Source organism: Annulohypoxylon maeteangense (genome assembly GCF_022496945.1).
Source record: "Annulohypoxylon maeteangense strain CBS 123835 unplaced genomic scaffold GGS22scaffold_7, whole genome shotgun sequence".
Classification (NCBI taxonomy): Eukaryota; Fungi; Ascomycota; class Sordariomycetes; order Xylariales; family Hypoxylaceae; genus Annulohypoxylon; species Annulohypoxylon maeteangense.
In genome coordinates, this window is record NW_025953254.1 from 385,165 (window position 1) to 401,447 (window position 16,283).

A 16,283-nucleotide genomic window follows, 5' to 3' on the forward strand; every position below is an offset into this window, starting at 1 on the left:
ACCTCAGGTACGTACCATTTGGTGGGGTATCACTTGGAGTCTTGGAGTACCGCCGGTACCTAGGTACAGATCAGCCCCTTTTTACCTATGTACACCTTACAACATCTTCAAGTTTGTATTCGACAAAAGTTCAACATGCTACCAATAATTCTAGAAGCGCCATGGATTATATTTATCTTCGGTGTTGTGGGTAGTAAGTATGTATATTAATTAGAGAGGAACCTCTCGGCCTCGTGCTAATGGGCGAACCTAATGTCCTTTCTCCTGTTTCCCTGGTCTGTAGTCGTTTCTAAATAATGCAGTTGTTCCTATTTTTGCATCAGCTTCCACTTTATACTATACTTACACACATTATTCTTACCTCCCTGGTCATTGCACTCCATTCTCTATCCTTTCGCTTATTGCGCCACATGTAGTAGAGCTTTATAAGTATAAATATCACTATATTGGTTGCACAGATTGCGACGAGCTGCTTGTTTCCACGGCGATCTACCAATTGTTTAAGTCAGTTATGAAACACCTGAAAATGATGGTAGCAAGAGTACATTCTGGTCTATCATCAGCGCGGTAAATATTCGAATACACGACACCAGATAATTCGGCGAACATACTATTTGAGGGTCAACTTAGTCGTTCATCAGATACATGTCATGACTCACTTGGCGACAGCAACCGAAACAGTCCGTGTCCCGACGGCATTCGAGTTACGACTACCCCAAGCGATTTGCATACCTTGTACTATCTCACAATTTAGCTATTACAAGAAGATAGTACGCAGTTTTGCTTACCTACAGTATGGACGCGAAATCACAATCGACATGATAGCATACTTCGTCCACGGTGATGTACCATTTGGCAAAACGGCGAGAGCAATGATATTAGGCAAGATCCAAACCTGCGCAAATACACTCATCAAGGATCTTTCATCCCAGATTTCAGAGAGGTATGTCGGGATGAGTGTCTAATTCACAGTTATTTTCTTTTCGGACCATCAATCGAGCGAGATGAGCGGATAGGTCATAGGGAAGAACTCACCGTGAAAATACCAGCAACTTGAGCTGGGATTGCAAGCAGATTCGAATTAAACGTATCGAACCCGAGGTCTCGCAGAACAAGGGTTAGGTATTGCTCAAAAACTCCGGGCACCATCTTGTAAACAAAGCTAGCAATATAAATCGGCCAGAGGTCAAAGTCACACAGCGCCATCCAAAGCCCCTTTAAATCCACTCCTTGGCGGGTATTCATATCTCCTTTCGAAGGGTCATCCCTTAATATACGGTTGACCATAATGACCTCTTCACGTTCGCTAAACCAGCCTTTCGGCCGATACCACGATCTGGTTTGGGTAGGCGACGACGCCATAGCAAACCAGGACCAGACCCCACCAGCAAAAGTGATTATACCCTCAATCAAGAAGAGCCATCTCCATCCTGCTTGCCCGTGATAGCCACGGAGTCGTAAAATTCCCAAAGCAAGGATTGGTGCCACGATATAGACAATGTTGATGCTTGTATAGAAGATAGCTAAACGGACAGGTAATTCGGTGCCTTTGAAGAAATAGGACTAAAATTATAGGAAGTTAGCTGATCATACAAGTATCTAGATATAGCTGTATTATAAGGAATATTGCCTATACTGCCTCACGACTTACGAGGTATAAGAGAATAATCGAAGGGAAGCCGCCTTCTAGAAGGCCAAGGAGAACACGGCAAATTAGAAATGACGTTCTTCCACGAAGCCAGAATTGTGACAGCGCCACAACACTCCACGAACACATAATTGTAGGTATCCAGATGCGATGACCTATACCATGAATTGGTAAGTGATGATATACCTAGTATGAGGCTTTCTTCCAATTATGCTTACCAACTTTCTTACTAATTAGCTGTGATGGAAGTGAAGCACATATGAATGCCACCTTGAATGCGGTATTCCCCAAATTGAAGTCGTCTGTGGACAGGCCTAAATCATCTAAGAAGTTATCCGTGTTTGCCTGGGATATGTTTACACTGTCTAAGTTCGTACACATAACAGCGATCCATGCCCAAAGGGTGATTTTCCGGTCAAGTTTATTTATGAGTGGCAGCTCTTCCGCCCACGTCCACCTTGCTTCAGGGTCGAATCGGTGTATACCCTCATAGTTCTCAGTGGGATGGAAATATCTGGCTCTCTCTGGATCGTCGAATACAGAGGGCTGGGTTGCGATCTCACATGGATTATGCTGTTGCTTTCGGCGGAATAGTGCCATTATCGGATGAACTGGAGGGTCAGTACCCTGAGGCTCTTGCTGGCGAAAGAAGTGCTCTCTCATCCTAGTGGTATGGATACTCTGCCTCCCCTCAGATATAGACAGCGGTTCATCTCGAGCCACGGTCGTTTTCTTTAAGCCTGCCATCTTTGCCCTTGGTAACTTAGAGATCGGATCTGATCGGATGTCAAATTCTCCTAAGGGGAAGAAGAAATTGACATCACGGCATACCTACCTTTTCGGTACAGAAAAGACGGCGACTACCTTTATACCATCCCTTACGTTTTGACTTGGGCCACATCAATATATCAGCCAGCATCTCGCCAGCCATAATTACCACGCATCTCAATTTATAATCGTGGGCTTTCACATTCTATTGGGCATTTTGGAGATATTGTGAAACAGCGGGGAAAAGGAGATCTTATAAAAAAGTAAAGATCTAGAAACCAATGAGTATACCATCTATGTACCTAGGTAGGTAATCTGGTTATGGGTAACTAATACATATTACCACCACCACCTAGGTCTCCCGATGGTAATGCATTGCAGGGTGGCTGGCTCCCCGCCCAGAAGTCAGTCCAATAGGAAAGGATCTAGTTTATGTTGCCTATTCCCATTTGCGCATAGAAACTTGATACCACATCGGTGAACATGTTGGTATGTAAGCCGTTGGCTCAGCTGGCTCGATGGTTACATATGTCCTGATTACCGCCGGCTCGTCTTTGCTGTAACATTAGGAGGCTTGCTAGGCTCTCGCGGCCCCGACTTCCTTGACCGGTCGCGCTCGTCTTCTTGGGGTCCGGTCTCTTCGTATAATCCGGTTCTAACCCTACGTATTCTATATGCTCCGGTCGCGATCCGGCCGATTCCGAAGATGGCACTCTTAATCCCACAAAATTAATGACTACCCCTTTTCTCCATTCACCCTACTTTTCTATAAGTCTCCGAGGCAACGAAGCTGTGTCTAAATTACTTTTGAACTCCATCCTAGAACGGATAAAAAATAAGAAATTACGTAGAATAAAACGTACCTACCCAACATCAATATTAATACCGGACCTCCGGCATCTTTGGGGGCGTAAACACATCATCTCTTAAAATAGAAGTAATATTCAAAAGCGCCAATTCACGACTGAAAGAAATCGGCCAATTATAATTTCTTAGAAGTCTGTTGGATGCTCGGTAAGTACGAATGTCCTAAAGGATGGCGCCCAATTTGTCTACCGCCACCTTAGTAGGCATAACAGGTAGGTAGGCATTTTGGTCGATGAGGTTATTTTATAAGGAATACACACCCTACCATACCGACAAGATAATTACCGCAAGATTATCTTATATTATTATCTTCGGGACAGCCCATGATATAGTTCTCTCACAATTTACTTCAGTTCTCCATTATATGGCAACGATCTACGAAGTAGGAATGACACGTCTAGAATCTTAGGAAAACATCTTGATTGAAGAGATAATCAGTTGATAAGTTGGCAAATGTCTCACTAACGAACCGCTCCGAGCCAGCATTGGCGAATACCGATTAGTTGTACGACGTGGACCCCGAGACCACACGGGAAAATGGGATGGATACATAACGCCCCGGACGATACCCTCACCGTCGGACCTAAGATAGTAGCTACTATGGGTGCCATGACGGCAGTGTCTTTTTGTTTCATATGTCTTCGAGGTTATGTTCGGTGCCAGTTGGTACACTCATTAGGGATAGGTATTGACCCCTTGATCATCCAAATGAATGAACAAAACCGATATGCTAATGTTGGATACAATGAGACGATTGGATCATCTTTGCTACATGGGTAGGTATATTGAAGAAGCCAATCATTATTGACCTCATTCTGACAGTGTTCATAGCCTTTAACCTGCGCTTATACAATAGTTGCATCAATACGTATATCATCGCCTACCCATCCGCTTTACACCAGCCACTAACGTAAATCTAAGAGACGACATGGGGTTTGGGGATGATGAACCCCGAGGACATCCCGGTACAAAACATGTATACATACGGCCATGTATGTTAAAAATATAGTGTCATCTTGCAGTCAACTCAATCTAATACTAAGGAACAGTTACAATATGCGGTCTCGCCCTTGTGAGTGTTCCTACTATGATATACTATACCCACGGTTGTGTGCTTAACTCGACGCAGATATATCTTTAGCGTCCTCGGATTCAAGCTCAGCCTCATAGTATCATACTTTCGATTCGTTCCCCAGGGGATCTATCGTTGCGTGATGATTTTCGTCTTGGTCGGATGCGTACTCTCCAATCTAGTCTGTTTAATAGTTCAGCTCGATATATGCCACCCTGTATGCCAACCTTGAACATATGCACACTCAAAATCACAACGATTCTAAACTTCAAGCAGATCGCGAAGCAATGGGATAGTACTATCACAGATGGTAGATGTTATGACGTAGTCGCATTCTCTGACGCTTCATCGGCGATAGCAATTGTTGTTGACTTTGCCGTGTAAGTACCCCTTTCCATGCGATTTCATTGACATCCAATTAGACTTACCAGACTTAAGGATGCTTCTCCCTTTCCCGGTTCTTATCAAAACTAAGATCGAGGGGCGGAAGAAAGCCATGCTACTGGGCCTATTCGCTCTAGGCTTCTTCGTTACGGCCATCCAGATCATTCGCATCCAATACATGAAAACCCTCGTCAATCCTTTCGACTCCGGGAAGGTCAACCTATGGTCGTCGATAGAGATAAACCTAGGCATAATGGTTGCCTGTGCGCCTATGCTATCGCCCCTATTTAGACGAAGACCTAAGTCTAATGGCAACACAGAGTCGTCATCTCGAGGGACTTTTGAGCTAAATATCACAAAAAGATCGCGCAGGAGCGCTAAGCAACGCATCCCATCCGAAGATAATTTGCTCCATCCGACGAGATATACTTCTAATCCCTCAATGAACACGGGTAGCCGGGAACATATCACGCCAGCGGGAAATGGGCAGATAATCAAGGAAACTGATATTGTGGTTATCAACCAAGCTGCTCCAGCTCATCTAGTATATGATCATACAGGGCTCGGAAGAATCGGAACAAGGGACTTCAAAGTCTGGACGAGGAGGCCTAGAATAGTTGCTCAAGGTGGCATGACAAGTAATTTTAGTCAAGTATAGATTCATATAGTCTAACATTCTGTCAAGCTTACTGCTTGGATTAAATAGTGATGACACAGAGAAGCTGAGGTTACATTGGGGCCCTGGCCTAGACTTGATTTTAGTATCAATCTGAACTATCAAACTGGAAATCTATATGCGGCATCTCGAGATCCGGAGGATTCATTGGGGAATTACAGCGGCATTTGTTGGGATATGCAGGCATAGCCTCTGCCGTGTCACACACCATACCGATGTAATGTGGGATACTGCTTAGAGGCGTGTAGTGGCGGTCTTAGTACACCTTTAGTACCCGTCTCACGCAACCTTCTTCAGCGAATAGATCGGAACACGCATATGAGCGTCGCCGGTTTCTTGGCATATTGTTCGGAACCGGCAGAGGCGCAAGATAAAAGCCAAACGCCGAACTCCGGATGACGATGTAAGAGGCTCAGAAATCGACAATCTACTAGAGTGGCGGTAAATTGTTCGGATACCTATTGCATGCGCTATGATTGAATACTACAAGCTATCGTATCCAACAAGAATGTGTACGGAGCCTACAGAAAAGGGGTTTATTATTAGTGGGTCTGAGAAATCTTTGATCCCTCGATTATCTAATAGATAATCTGCTATATAGTTGAATTGAGACAGACATTATTTGAAATATACTTACTTTCCATAATGACTAGCCTAGATATTCTATATGATGCTGGGGTTAGGGGCTTAGAGGCATAAAGTAAAAAGTTGACTGAAGTTACTCGACGTTGAATTTCTTACGTATACTTCACCCTAGCAGTTGCGGCTAATTCAAAGTCAATGCAAGACATCCGTTATCTCTCCCCAAGCTCATCCCACATCGACAAGAGTGCCTTGAAGAGGGCGTCTAATACCTAGGTAAGACGTTACACCCGTGAACGTAAGCTCGGTACTACCTTATAGGCAAAATCGTTGCCCTTTTTATACTCTCTTTTGCTGGCAGGGTTTCTCCGCATCTCGTTATCTCGAGGGGAATAGGGCAGCCCAGTTAAAGCGGGAAATGCAATCGCCAATACGGCAAATCGATTGATATTACTTAACACCATCCTAGATAACTTTTCCAGACAAGAATTCATAAAGAATTGCCGTAAGAAACCAACTAGAAAATACGAATTGTCCTCGTAGATTATTATTCTTGATTCCAATTCCTGTATTTCGAGGAATAGAAATATCTTCATCATGTCTTATGACGATGTATCATCGCGGGCCACAGCCCTTCGGCAAGTTGTAAAGCTCATCCAAGACGCATCGGAAACGCTCATTTCAGAATGGGAGAATCCGGCGCCAGACGCGGTGCCGGCATCCGAGACCAGTTTCGCTATACCCGGGCGCCAAGCTTATGACGCTCAACGAACCATCATCGCGGCGTTGGGCTCAGTCGAGGAGCTCGTAGCCGAGCCGCACCTGCGTCTTGTAGATTTCGCCGAGCTATACTTTGAGGTCCGAGCACTTCACATAGCTCTGCAACACGATATCGCTATACTGCTTGCCAAGGGTGGCGCGGACGGAGTTCCCGTCGAAGAATTGGCGAAGGCAACTGGACTCGACCGTCAGAAGCTTAGTGAGTTCGCACCAGTGCCACATCTCTTCTACCTCAAAACGTATCCTTATAATATAACCACTGACGGAAACTAGGTCGCTTATTGCGAGCCCTAACAACGCAGCACTTCTTTCGCGAAGTCGGACCAGACAGGTTTGCGAATAATAGAATCACTCAGGCTCTGGTCAATGATGAGAAGCTACAGGCACAGGTTAAATGCAGGTTAGGGTTCCTTCACTCCCAGCTGAGATTATGCTCTATAACAGTAGACAACCCGCAGCTCCATGGGATTTGCCGCCGCGTCGGCATTGCCAGAAGCGTTGATCGACCCAGTAAGAGGGCCAAGCCAAAACCCAGAGGATGCTGCCTGGCCGCTGGCCGTCGGCACGAAGCTCCCTTTCTTCGACTGGATGAACGAGAAAGTTCCCCTGTCACGAGCAGGCGAGAAAGCAAGCCCCGGCGCGGCAAGAGGGTTTTATAAGGAAGTAGAGCCATCGCCAGACGAGGAATTGGTTCCTAGAGACGACACGAAGACGTACAACTTGTATTTGGTCGGCAACAGCAAGAGCCTTGGCAGCGCTCACCTGTATGACTTCCCCTGGAAGGAGTTGGGAAATGCGCTGGTTGTCGATGTTGGGGGCGGCGTCGGTAAGTTGCTTCTTGAAGAACTGAAAGCACCATAATTAGCGTTGGTCTTCGCGAGCAAGGTTGACAAGGCATCTTAGGTAGTTTTGATCTTCAACTAGCCCGTTTGTATCCGGAGCTACGTTTCGTCGTACAGGATCAAGTGGTAGCAACCGAACAAGGTGTCTCGCTATGGCAGAAAGAGTTCCCCGAGGCTCTAGAGTCGGGACGGACGAAATTCCTAACCCATGACTTTTTTACACCAAATCCCGTAAAGGAGGCCGACATCTACTGGATGCGGCACGTTTTGTAAGATATACCCCCTATAGGTCCTTGTCGAAGTTACGTCTGACAAAAAAATAGACATGACTGGAAAGACGACGACAGTGCCAAGATCCTCGCGATGACTGCTGGGGCCATGGGACCAAAGTCGCGACTTCTCGTCGCCGACATCACCTTAACTGAAACTATAGGAGATCCGTATATTAAAGCTGCGCCCAAACCTCTTTTGGCCAATTACGGAATCCATGGCCATCATGGGTTTGCTCTCGATATAGCCATGATGTCTTTGATGAATGGCAAGGAACGCACCCCCTCGGAATTCCGAAATTTGTTCGAGAAGGCGGGTTTGAAGATGGTTAAAGTGTGGGAGTGCCGTAGCAACTTGGGTATAATCGAATGTCGCCTAGCATAAGTTGAGGCTGGCTGGGAGGTGCTGGAAGTGGTTGAAGGAGGCAAGACAGACAATAGTCTATCCTCATCCAATTATTTCATTTATTCGATTAAGTGAAGGTTATACTCCTCACCGCTTGAATCCTTGAGACGTCTTGATCGATGCACTGCCTCACCGAGGCCACATTCCACAATACTACCAATATTACCAATACCACTTCAAGTATAGAAGGCAGGCTGAATCGGATAGTTCTTTTCTGACGCGCAGCGAGAAGAGTAGATGATTTCGTGCAGATGTGTTACACTGCTTAAATGTCTCGTTGAGCTATAATTAGACGTCAAATCAGATCTCGGTATATTATTCTTTAGTCAAATGAGTATCATACCATCGATAATTTCCTTTGGGAATCAACGAAGGCTGTGAAGTCGTACTTGGCCTTCAGCCTACCACTTGTCTCGATTACGATACAGATAGTAACCTCCTGGTAGTGGACAAAGCGAAGAGACTGGATGATCTGGATCCGGAAATATGATTGTGGAGAGATGAATAGGGGAGAGTTAGTCGTCATGTATTCGCACTATGAGACTGTACTGTATTACGTTTGCTTCTATATAAAGAACTGACCCACATTAGATAGCCCTAAAGCCCTGCTACGTATCTTGCCCCACGGTGGGGGCTGCAGCTAACGGATTCCAAGGTTCAGAAGGTTCTACCTGGTACTGTACAATCAGCTCCAAAAAATGCAGCTACATTAGGGAATTTCAGCTGTTACACCACCCCTCAAAGACATCCCAAATCTCTCCAATCTCCAACTAAATTCCAAGACTTTAACCTTTTCGACCATTTTCAATTTGCCTCCTGATCACTGGCTTACATACCATTTAAGATATTTTAGAGGCCTAAGAGGGCTAAGTCAGGGCTTATTGGATAGTCTTGTTCTCCTTTTCACCCGCTTCGGAAAGGGAGAGGTTGTACTCACTGCCCCACCAAACAGCTCCGCCTCGTTTGTCCTACATCTAGCTACATCCAGCTGCAAGACTAGTTATCTAATAGGATCCTTAAGTCCAGAGCCTCTCAAGTACAAGTAGGACATATTACCACTTGTGAAATTACACGCTGCCGCAGAAAAAGCAGCAGCCTCAACCCCTTCTTGCTCTAAACATCTTAAGTCTCACCAACCACCGTCTCGATGGCGAGCGACAAAGACCCCATCACCTGCCATGTCTTGGACACTTCAGTGGGCAAGCCAGCAAAAGGCATCCGTGTGAAGCTGGAAGGCGGCCATGCTCCGCTCAAGACCTTCGAATCACAGACCGATGACGACGGCCGCATCAAGGCGTGGCTGCCGTACTCTAGCGCCCACGCTTCTGGAGATGTTCCAACTTTCTCCATAGACGATGTTTTAAGCGAGGTTGAGAGCCAGTCCACGTGGACCCTCCGCTTCGACACCGGAAGCTATTTCGGCAAAGGAAACACATTCTTCCCTGAGGTCCTAGTCGCGTTCACCGTCGAGAAGGGCCAACATTACCACGTCCCTCTACTTCTATCTCCCTATAGCTATTCGACCTACAGAGGAAGCTAGACGACATATTGGGGGATTCGGAAGCTAAGTTCTGCCCAGGGGCAGCAGGAGGATCTTCTGGTGTTCGAGCTACAACATACTACGGATCATGGCGTCAATTCGGCTTGAGTCGGAAAGGGGCGGCTTTATTTGGGTCCTAAGAATGGCCTTAGGATATCGTCGACGATTTACTTCATATGTAAAACCTCTTATTCGATACAGAATTGACGGGCAAGAGCATAGCAAGGGGCCGGGACCTTCGTTAGGATCTCATTATATTTCAGCGACCGAAATAAAATTGAAAATACAATTACCATTTCCATACCATGTATATGGATGTACTTGTTCCCCTCGTGAACCATAGTTGAGATTATGTGACATGTGTAAGCAACTTGCAGTAGTGAACTTTATCCCAACCCCTATTCCAACTACCTAGGTAGACATAAACCCATCCCAAACCATCAACTTTAAGGCTTCAGACAAAATAATTTTTCATTTTACCTCTTTAATTAACCGTAAGTGCTTGTTAACAGTAGCCTCTACTTGACCCCACAGCCCGAGCACTGCCGGATCCGCGAAGGGCAGAATCTGTGTGCAGACTATACCACCGACGCCGTGGTCACGATCAGCCCACCAGTACAGGTTCGGTAAACCTGCCCAGTGACCAGTATTTGCGGATCTTCCTGACGCGTCGCTAGCACCGCTCAGCATAAATGTCAGACCCCAGCCCTGAGGAGGGTTGTCCGCGACGGGATACAAGTCCGGCAGCTCGTGAGTGAAGTCCGGATTCGCGGCCGGGATGCCCTGCCGTCCGAAGTTGGGGAATTTGGGGATCTGGTTCTTAAACATTTCGTCAATGGTCGCCTTCGAAACGATCTTTACGCCTGTTTTGGGATCTGTGCCGTCGTTGAGAAGGACCGATATTATACCTAGATGGGTCGATGTTAATCTTCTAGATGGTGTCGGTTTAAGGTGCGTGGTACTACTTACGGGCGTACTCCTGGGGTTTTGCGAAGAGACCGGCTCCGCCGCTTTGGAAAATGCTCGCGGTCTCTTCGGGAGTTGATGCGACCAAAGGCCGACGATATATATGGTCCTTCGGGTAGATCTTGCTGTCTTGCCCTCTAGAATGCATGTATGCTAACTTGTCTTTCATAGCCTGAGTCGGAAGCATGTTGACATTCTGCAGACCAAGGGGTTGGCAGATGTTCTTTTGGATATAATCATTTAGGGTCAATCCAGTCTTCCTTTGAAGCAATATTCCAACCCAATCGATGCCCACCTGCGTTATGTTTTAGCTTTAATTCCTTAGACTGGTATGGGAGTATCTGCTTACCCCGTATGCCCAACCCTCTCCAGGCTGGAACCGCAGCGGAAACTTCAGAATTTCTTTAATATCGCCTCCGAACTCATCGATACCCACAGGATGGCTCCAATCCCTTATTGTCTCGTCGAAGAAGGAATATGTGAAACCCGAGGTATGGTTCAACAACATCCTTAGTGTGATGCCATTCTTTTTCTCTTCGAAGGTCCCGTCGTCCTTCAGGACCTTGAGGTTCTTGAACTCGGGGCAAAGTTCCTCCACCTGTGCAGCGTCGTCTAGGCTTAACTGGCCCTTTTCAACTAATTGCATGCAGGCGAGCCCAGCCACCATTTTGGTGCAACTTGCTATCCAAAATATGTTGTCGAGCGTCATGGGCTCCTTCGACTTGATGCCTCGCTTACCAGCCGAGTGAGCAAAGAGCTCGGTCCCGTCGCGATCGACAATGACGCAGGTGGTGCCGGGAATGGCGTTTGCCGCCGCCCCATCTTCAGGACCGATGCCTTTCTCTATGATAGAGCGCAGCTCTGAAATTGCTTCTTCCGAAAATGCCATCTTCTTCTCTCCAAGGTACCAGCTTCGACGTTTGATATTGGATAGGTAAACTAACTGCCTGAGCTTTTTTAGGACTTAAACTGGCATGTCTGAATTATTTATCTACATCAAAGGACAGGTACAAAGACACCCCCTGGTACAACTTGCTTTTAAACTACAGGCATAATGTGACCGGTGTAGATACCGTACCGACGCTGTCGTACTTACATGGTCACCCATGGTTGCCTACGACGTTTGGACCAAAGCCACTATCCTAACGTGGAGGAGGATTGTCCCTTTCCCCCTCATCAATGCAAGCTGGAATCGAACATGGAGTCGGATCCACGGATAGATGCATGGGGAAGGAGTCCGCTCAAGTCTGGGGGCGTCCAATTATACCCCGAATATTATGGTAATTTCATATTCCCCGCACCGGACTTAACTATTTGGCGGTATAGTTCCTCCCCCTATTCCGTTTGTGTAACTTGGCTCTTCCCCAGGAGTTTTAGCGGAGACATATTGTTCTAACAACACAGCATTCACGCTCGAACGGAACTACGAAATTGCAGCGATAGCACTCGCGAGGAATAGGATGAGTAGTAAGCTTTGCATCTTTCTCCAGGTCATAGGACAAGTTGGTTTTTCATTAGCCTTTTTGCTCGTGATAGTATTACTCGGTACATTAGCCAATCATGGCTCTCCGGTTCTCAACGCCGCCAAACGCCAACTCAATGCTGTACTACCTGTGAAGGATCTTCTCAAGCTCCGAACTGCACGGTAGGCCATTATTATTATAGGATGACACTATCCGCTTGTTCAAGCCAAAGGTTGGCTAGGTCCCTTGTTAGACCTAGTCTAATCTGCCTCAGCACATCACTAGAGCTGCTACCCGAGAGCACGCTTGTTCTCCAATCCCAAGCTCGCTTAACAGGACCCTTCATAACACCGCTCTTGACTACGGACTGCCGGAGCTGAGAAGCAATCATTGAGCTGCCGGTCATCATAAAACTGCCACCCAAAGAAGACGTAGATTGTTTAAGAAGATCTGCGGGCGTCGATCCCTTCCCGTGCCCCGAGGTGAGGACTAACTTGAAGAATTCATCGGAGGCGTCATAGACCCGAGACCCGACGGTTTGAATATCCTCGATAGCTTTGAGTAGAGTATCGATTTGGTCGAGAGTAATCACTGGTGGCGACTGACCCACAAACACCGAAGCCTCACCCAGCAATGCCAGCAAGAAATCTTCACTAACTACCGCATCGCGCGTGTCGTCGTATAGACCACCTCGGATATTGTCATCAGCGCTAGCAATGACGGCTGTCAAGGCGGTAGCGGCTTGTTGACGGGACAATAGGGATTTCTGTCTCGTTTTGCCGTCTCCGTCACGAAGTTCGTAGAATTTTCTGAGCGTAGCATACCCACTTAGCATCTTGCCAAGAAGTTCTGCTGCCTCGAGATCTCGCTTCGCGAACTGCTCCAACGTTGCTGTACGCTCTCTCAGTAGTTCCTTTAGGGTATCATCTAACTCACTCTCTGGCGGATACGTTGTGGATTCCACAAGAGAGATAGAAGTTAAAGTGTTAAGAACGTCGCGGACCTTGCCAGGACGGTGCGCTAAGGCGTAATACCAGAGAGCCTCGCCAAAACGGAATGTGTCTTTTGCGAGTATATCACCGAAGGACTGTGGTAAATTAGTTTATGTTCAACTTTATAATGTTGGTTGGCCTTCACATACCTCAGCCGTGTCTTCAGCAAAATTGATCATTCCAAGTTCGTTCAATAGTCTCCAGATCTTATCAACTGTCTCACGAGAGTCCTCATTGATTGTGCCCAGCACGCCCTGTAATAATTCTTGCACCAACTGCTCGGAGCGTTCGGGAGAATCCATTCGGCCAACGACCTGAACTGCCATCTCCCATCCTTCTCTGGAAACTTTGCCTTGTAGACCAAGACCTGATATATGCTTGCAATCCTTTAGACTACGAGCATAATGGATTAGGGTTGTATCCTTGATTCCGTCTTTCTCGTCCGACCCCGTGCTCTGGTTCATCCCTAGAACTTCTAACTCTTCCATATCAAAATCACTCATGTTAATGAGATTCTGCGGCTCTTGCGGAGGCAGCCATCGACCCAACGAAGCAACCTCAGCCACCGATGACGCGAGGGGTAGTGACCACAATCTTAAAAACCCGATAACGCCTTCAATATTACCCTCAAATGCTGAAGCGACGGATACTTCGACAGAATCAGCAGAATTAATGTGAAAATTAGTTTCCGTGGCAGTTTGAAGGGAAAGGGAAAGGCGATCTAGGAAGTCGTCATCTCCTCCAGGCTGACCGTCCATCTGAAGCGATCTTGGATGGGATAGGCCAAGGTTCCGTTGGTTGTGGCCATTGTCCCACCACCCGAACAAGCCAATAGTTGCCTCACACCAATCTTGTGCAGCCGTAAGAATAGCCTCTGATTCTCCAACGAGAATAGCGTAGAGAGATTGAAGATTTTCGTATACGTCCCAAGGAATTCTGCTTTCTGCTTTTCGAGCAAGTCCCGCGAGCGATTGTCGTCCATCTACAGAGTCGCCGAAATCGGAATCACTAAATCGGTTCGACGAGAAAGTTCGCTCTTTTCCTTCGGTGAATGTGATAAGTCCTTCCTTAGCAGCTTTGGCCTTCAGGCGGAACAAGGTCCAATCACTGTTTTGGATATCCCAGCTTCCATTGGTATGTGCTGGACACATCTCTATGACTAGGCATAAATCCTCGACCACGCGTTTGATATTAGCTAAAACCTGGCCACTATAAACGGATTCGCCGCGTGGTGACTTCTTGACAGACTCCCAGCCAGCAAATCTGAGAAGTTCGACTGTCTTGGAAATATTGCCACGTACGAGGGCATTAAAAACGACTTGCCAGAACAGTCCATGCGCCGCGGGAGAGGGACGGTGGCGTAGGACAGAATTTATCTGCTCCGGATCAAGATTGTGCTCGTCCTCCTGCCAATCAAAAAGAATAGCAGGTAGTAACCGATTTCTAGCCCCGCCAAAGTCATCGTTGGTTGTAGGTGTATGGTGAATGCGGAGGGCTAATGTAGCCAGGTACAGAGCCTTCACAAAGGGTGGTGCTTGAGCGCTTGGTCCTACCTTGGCCGCATGCTCATCATGGACGTCAGGGAGGTCTTCCAAATATGGATTCCATATTTCAGTGACAAGTTTAACACAAGCATGAGCCAAGGTATCATCAAGTTTCTCCTCATCGTCCTCGGAACCTACGCCCTCGTCGTAGAGCTTGTTGATGACCTCTTCGGTTTGGATTATGACCGTATCCGGCTCAGATATCTCCGCGAACGATGATTGGCTGTACAAGTCCTTCGCAAGGGAAGCGTACTTCAACTCTCGCTTTCGGGCCGCGGTAGAGCGCATGGACGAAGCTCGGAAAATGTCATCGGCTTCCCTACTAATACGTTCGTCGGCAGCGGTTGTCGTAAGCATCATTAGGTCGCCATCAGCTAATGGGTCATCATAAGGCTCAGTGTCAGCTAGTTCCCTCAGTAAATGTTCTTCAAAATCATAATCAGCTCCATCATCCTCCATGATATCCATATCATCATCTTCGTCCTCGTCGTCTTCATCTTCATCGTCTAGTGGGTTCGTGGTATCAGGTTCGGTATCTTCGCCTTCGGTCGTGTCATCGTATGATATACCGTAGGTACCTGCACGATTCACCCGTGCATTTCCTCTTCTGCCATCATCGTACTCTTCATCCTCTTCTTCGTCATCATCCTCATCTTCTCCGTGATATTCCCTGCTAAGACCAGAAGGCTGTCTTGCAGATCCTCGAATTGATCTCCCAAGAGGCGCGTTACTGCGACTTGGCTTGGATTGTGATAGATTTGGTCTTCCAAAATTCGGGGTCTTAATCTTGCCTGTCATGGCGCCGATAGAACTCTGTAAATAAGAAGGAGACGGTTCGCCAGCTGGGGTGAAGGACGGAGCAGAAGAGGGCGGAGGATGACCGATTGGAGTAGTGGAGGGGTGCTCTGCAGTGTAACCGAAACCAGACGTGCCTTTTCTGGAGCCTCTGTCGGGAGTGGATGGCGACGAGCTCATGTTCGAAAATCGGTAAGACATGTTGACTATGGTGGAGCTGAGAAGCTCCTTCGAATGGCCGTCCTTGCAGATTGAGAATTCAAAGGGGCATTAGGACAACACTAGAGAAAGTGGATGAATCTGGCTACGAAACTCCATCAATCAATCTAAAAATAGGCAGTTGAATATGGGATTACGAAGCGCAAATATAAACCTCGACGTTGATGTTGACGTTGGATATTGTTGTTCCCTTGCACTTTGATGTCAATAGATAAATTTTTAATTTTACAGCGCGAAGCTGAAGCTTCAAAGACGCGGTTGCTAGCGCATCTAAACTTTACAAGCATGGAACACAGGGCTGTAGCTACCCGGGTTACGTGCACAGACCACACAATAACAGTTGAGATCTTTCCAGCAGTCACGTTTGTACCACATAGCACGGATAAAGCGGGTCTCTCAATTCAATTGATGGAATTCATTAAATTTACAGTGAATTATACGCCGGTACATCGCCCCGTAGACCTCCGGGT

General features: G+C 46.9%; 6 protein-coding genes across 6 annotated transcripts; 3 read left to right on the forward strand and 3 right to left on the reverse strand.

Annotated features, from left to right (window-relative positions):
- Positions 1–184: 184 nt before the first annotated feature.
- Positions 185–2,626, reverse strand: GGS22DRAFT_161202 (major facilitator superfamily domain-containing protein). Its single transcript, XM_047961051.1, has 7 exons — positions 1,867–2,626; positions 1,652–1,803; positions 1,036–1,563; positions 793–961; positions 660–738; positions 362–610; positions 185–308 (listed from the first exon to the last, which is right to left on the reverse strand). The coding sequence occupies exons 1-6, from the start codon at positions 2,393–2,395 to the stop codon at positions 490–492; spliced, it is 1,578 nt and encodes a 525-aa protein (XP_047819386.1). The 5' UTR covers positions 2,396–2,626; the 3' UTR covers positions 185–308; positions 362–489.
- A 947-nt stretch (positions 2,627–3,573) lies between these two features.
- GGS22DRAFT_161205 (uncharacterized protein) lies at positions 3,574–5,554 on the forward strand. Its single transcript, XM_047961052.1, has 8 exons — positions 3,574–3,968; positions 4,034–4,059; positions 4,115–4,151; positions 4,205–4,275; positions 4,333–4,355; positions 4,413–4,572; positions 4,632–4,735; positions 4,794–5,554. Exons 1-8 carry the CDS (start codon positions 3,821–3,823, stop codon positions 5,395–5,397), a joined length of 1,173 nt encoding a protein of 390 aa, XP_047819387.1. The 5' UTR covers positions 3,574–3,820; the 3' UTR covers positions 5,398–5,554.
- Positions 5,555–6,594: 1,040 nt separating this feature from the next.
- GGS22DRAFT_187839 (putative O-methyltransferase) lies at positions 6,595–8,273 on the forward strand (the record flags this gene model as incomplete). The annotated part of the gene is made up of 5 exons (XM_047964648.1): positions 6,595–6,976; positions 7,051–7,166; positions 7,225–7,603; positions 7,681–7,888; positions 7,943–8,273. 5 exons carry the CDS (start codon positions 6,595–6,597, stop codon positions 8,271–8,273), a joined length of 1,416 nt encoding a protein of 471 aa, XP_047819388.1.
- Positions 8,274–9,026: 753 nt separating this feature from the next.
- On the forward strand, positions 9,027–10,143 carry GGS22DRAFT_161213 (Hydroxyisourate hydrolase). Its single transcript, XM_047961053.1, has one exon. The coding sequence runs from the start codon at positions 9,442–9,444 to the stop codon at positions 9,832–9,834; it is 393 nt and encodes a 130-aa protein (XP_047819389.1). The 5' UTR covers positions 9,027–9,441; the 3' UTR covers positions 9,835–10,143.
- Positions 10,070–11,792, reverse strand: GGS22DRAFT_130606 (beta-lactamase family protein). The gene is made up of 3 exons (XM_047958463.1): positions 11,150–11,792; positions 10,804–11,095; positions 10,070–10,742 (listed from the first exon to the last, which is right to left on the reverse strand). Exons 1-3 carry the CDS (start codon positions 11,687–11,689, stop codon positions 10,306–10,308), a joined length of 1,269 nt encoding a protein of 422 aa, XP_047819390.1. The 5' UTR covers positions 11,690–11,792; the 3' UTR covers positions 10,070–10,305.
- A 535-nt stretch (positions 11,793–12,327) lies between these two features.
- Positions 12,328–16,052, reverse strand: GGS22DRAFT_130604 (uncharacterized protein). Its single transcript, XM_047958462.1, has 2 exons — positions 13,405–16,052; positions 12,328–13,350 (listed from the first exon to the last, which is right to left on the reverse strand). The coding sequence occupies exons 1-2, from the start codon at positions 15,793–15,795 to the stop codon at positions 12,460–12,462; spliced, it is 3,282 nt and encodes a 1,093-aa protein (XP_047819391.1). The 5' UTR covers positions 15,796–16,052; the 3' UTR covers positions 12,328–12,459.
- Between the last annotated feature and the right edge of the window lie 231 nt (positions 16,053–16,283).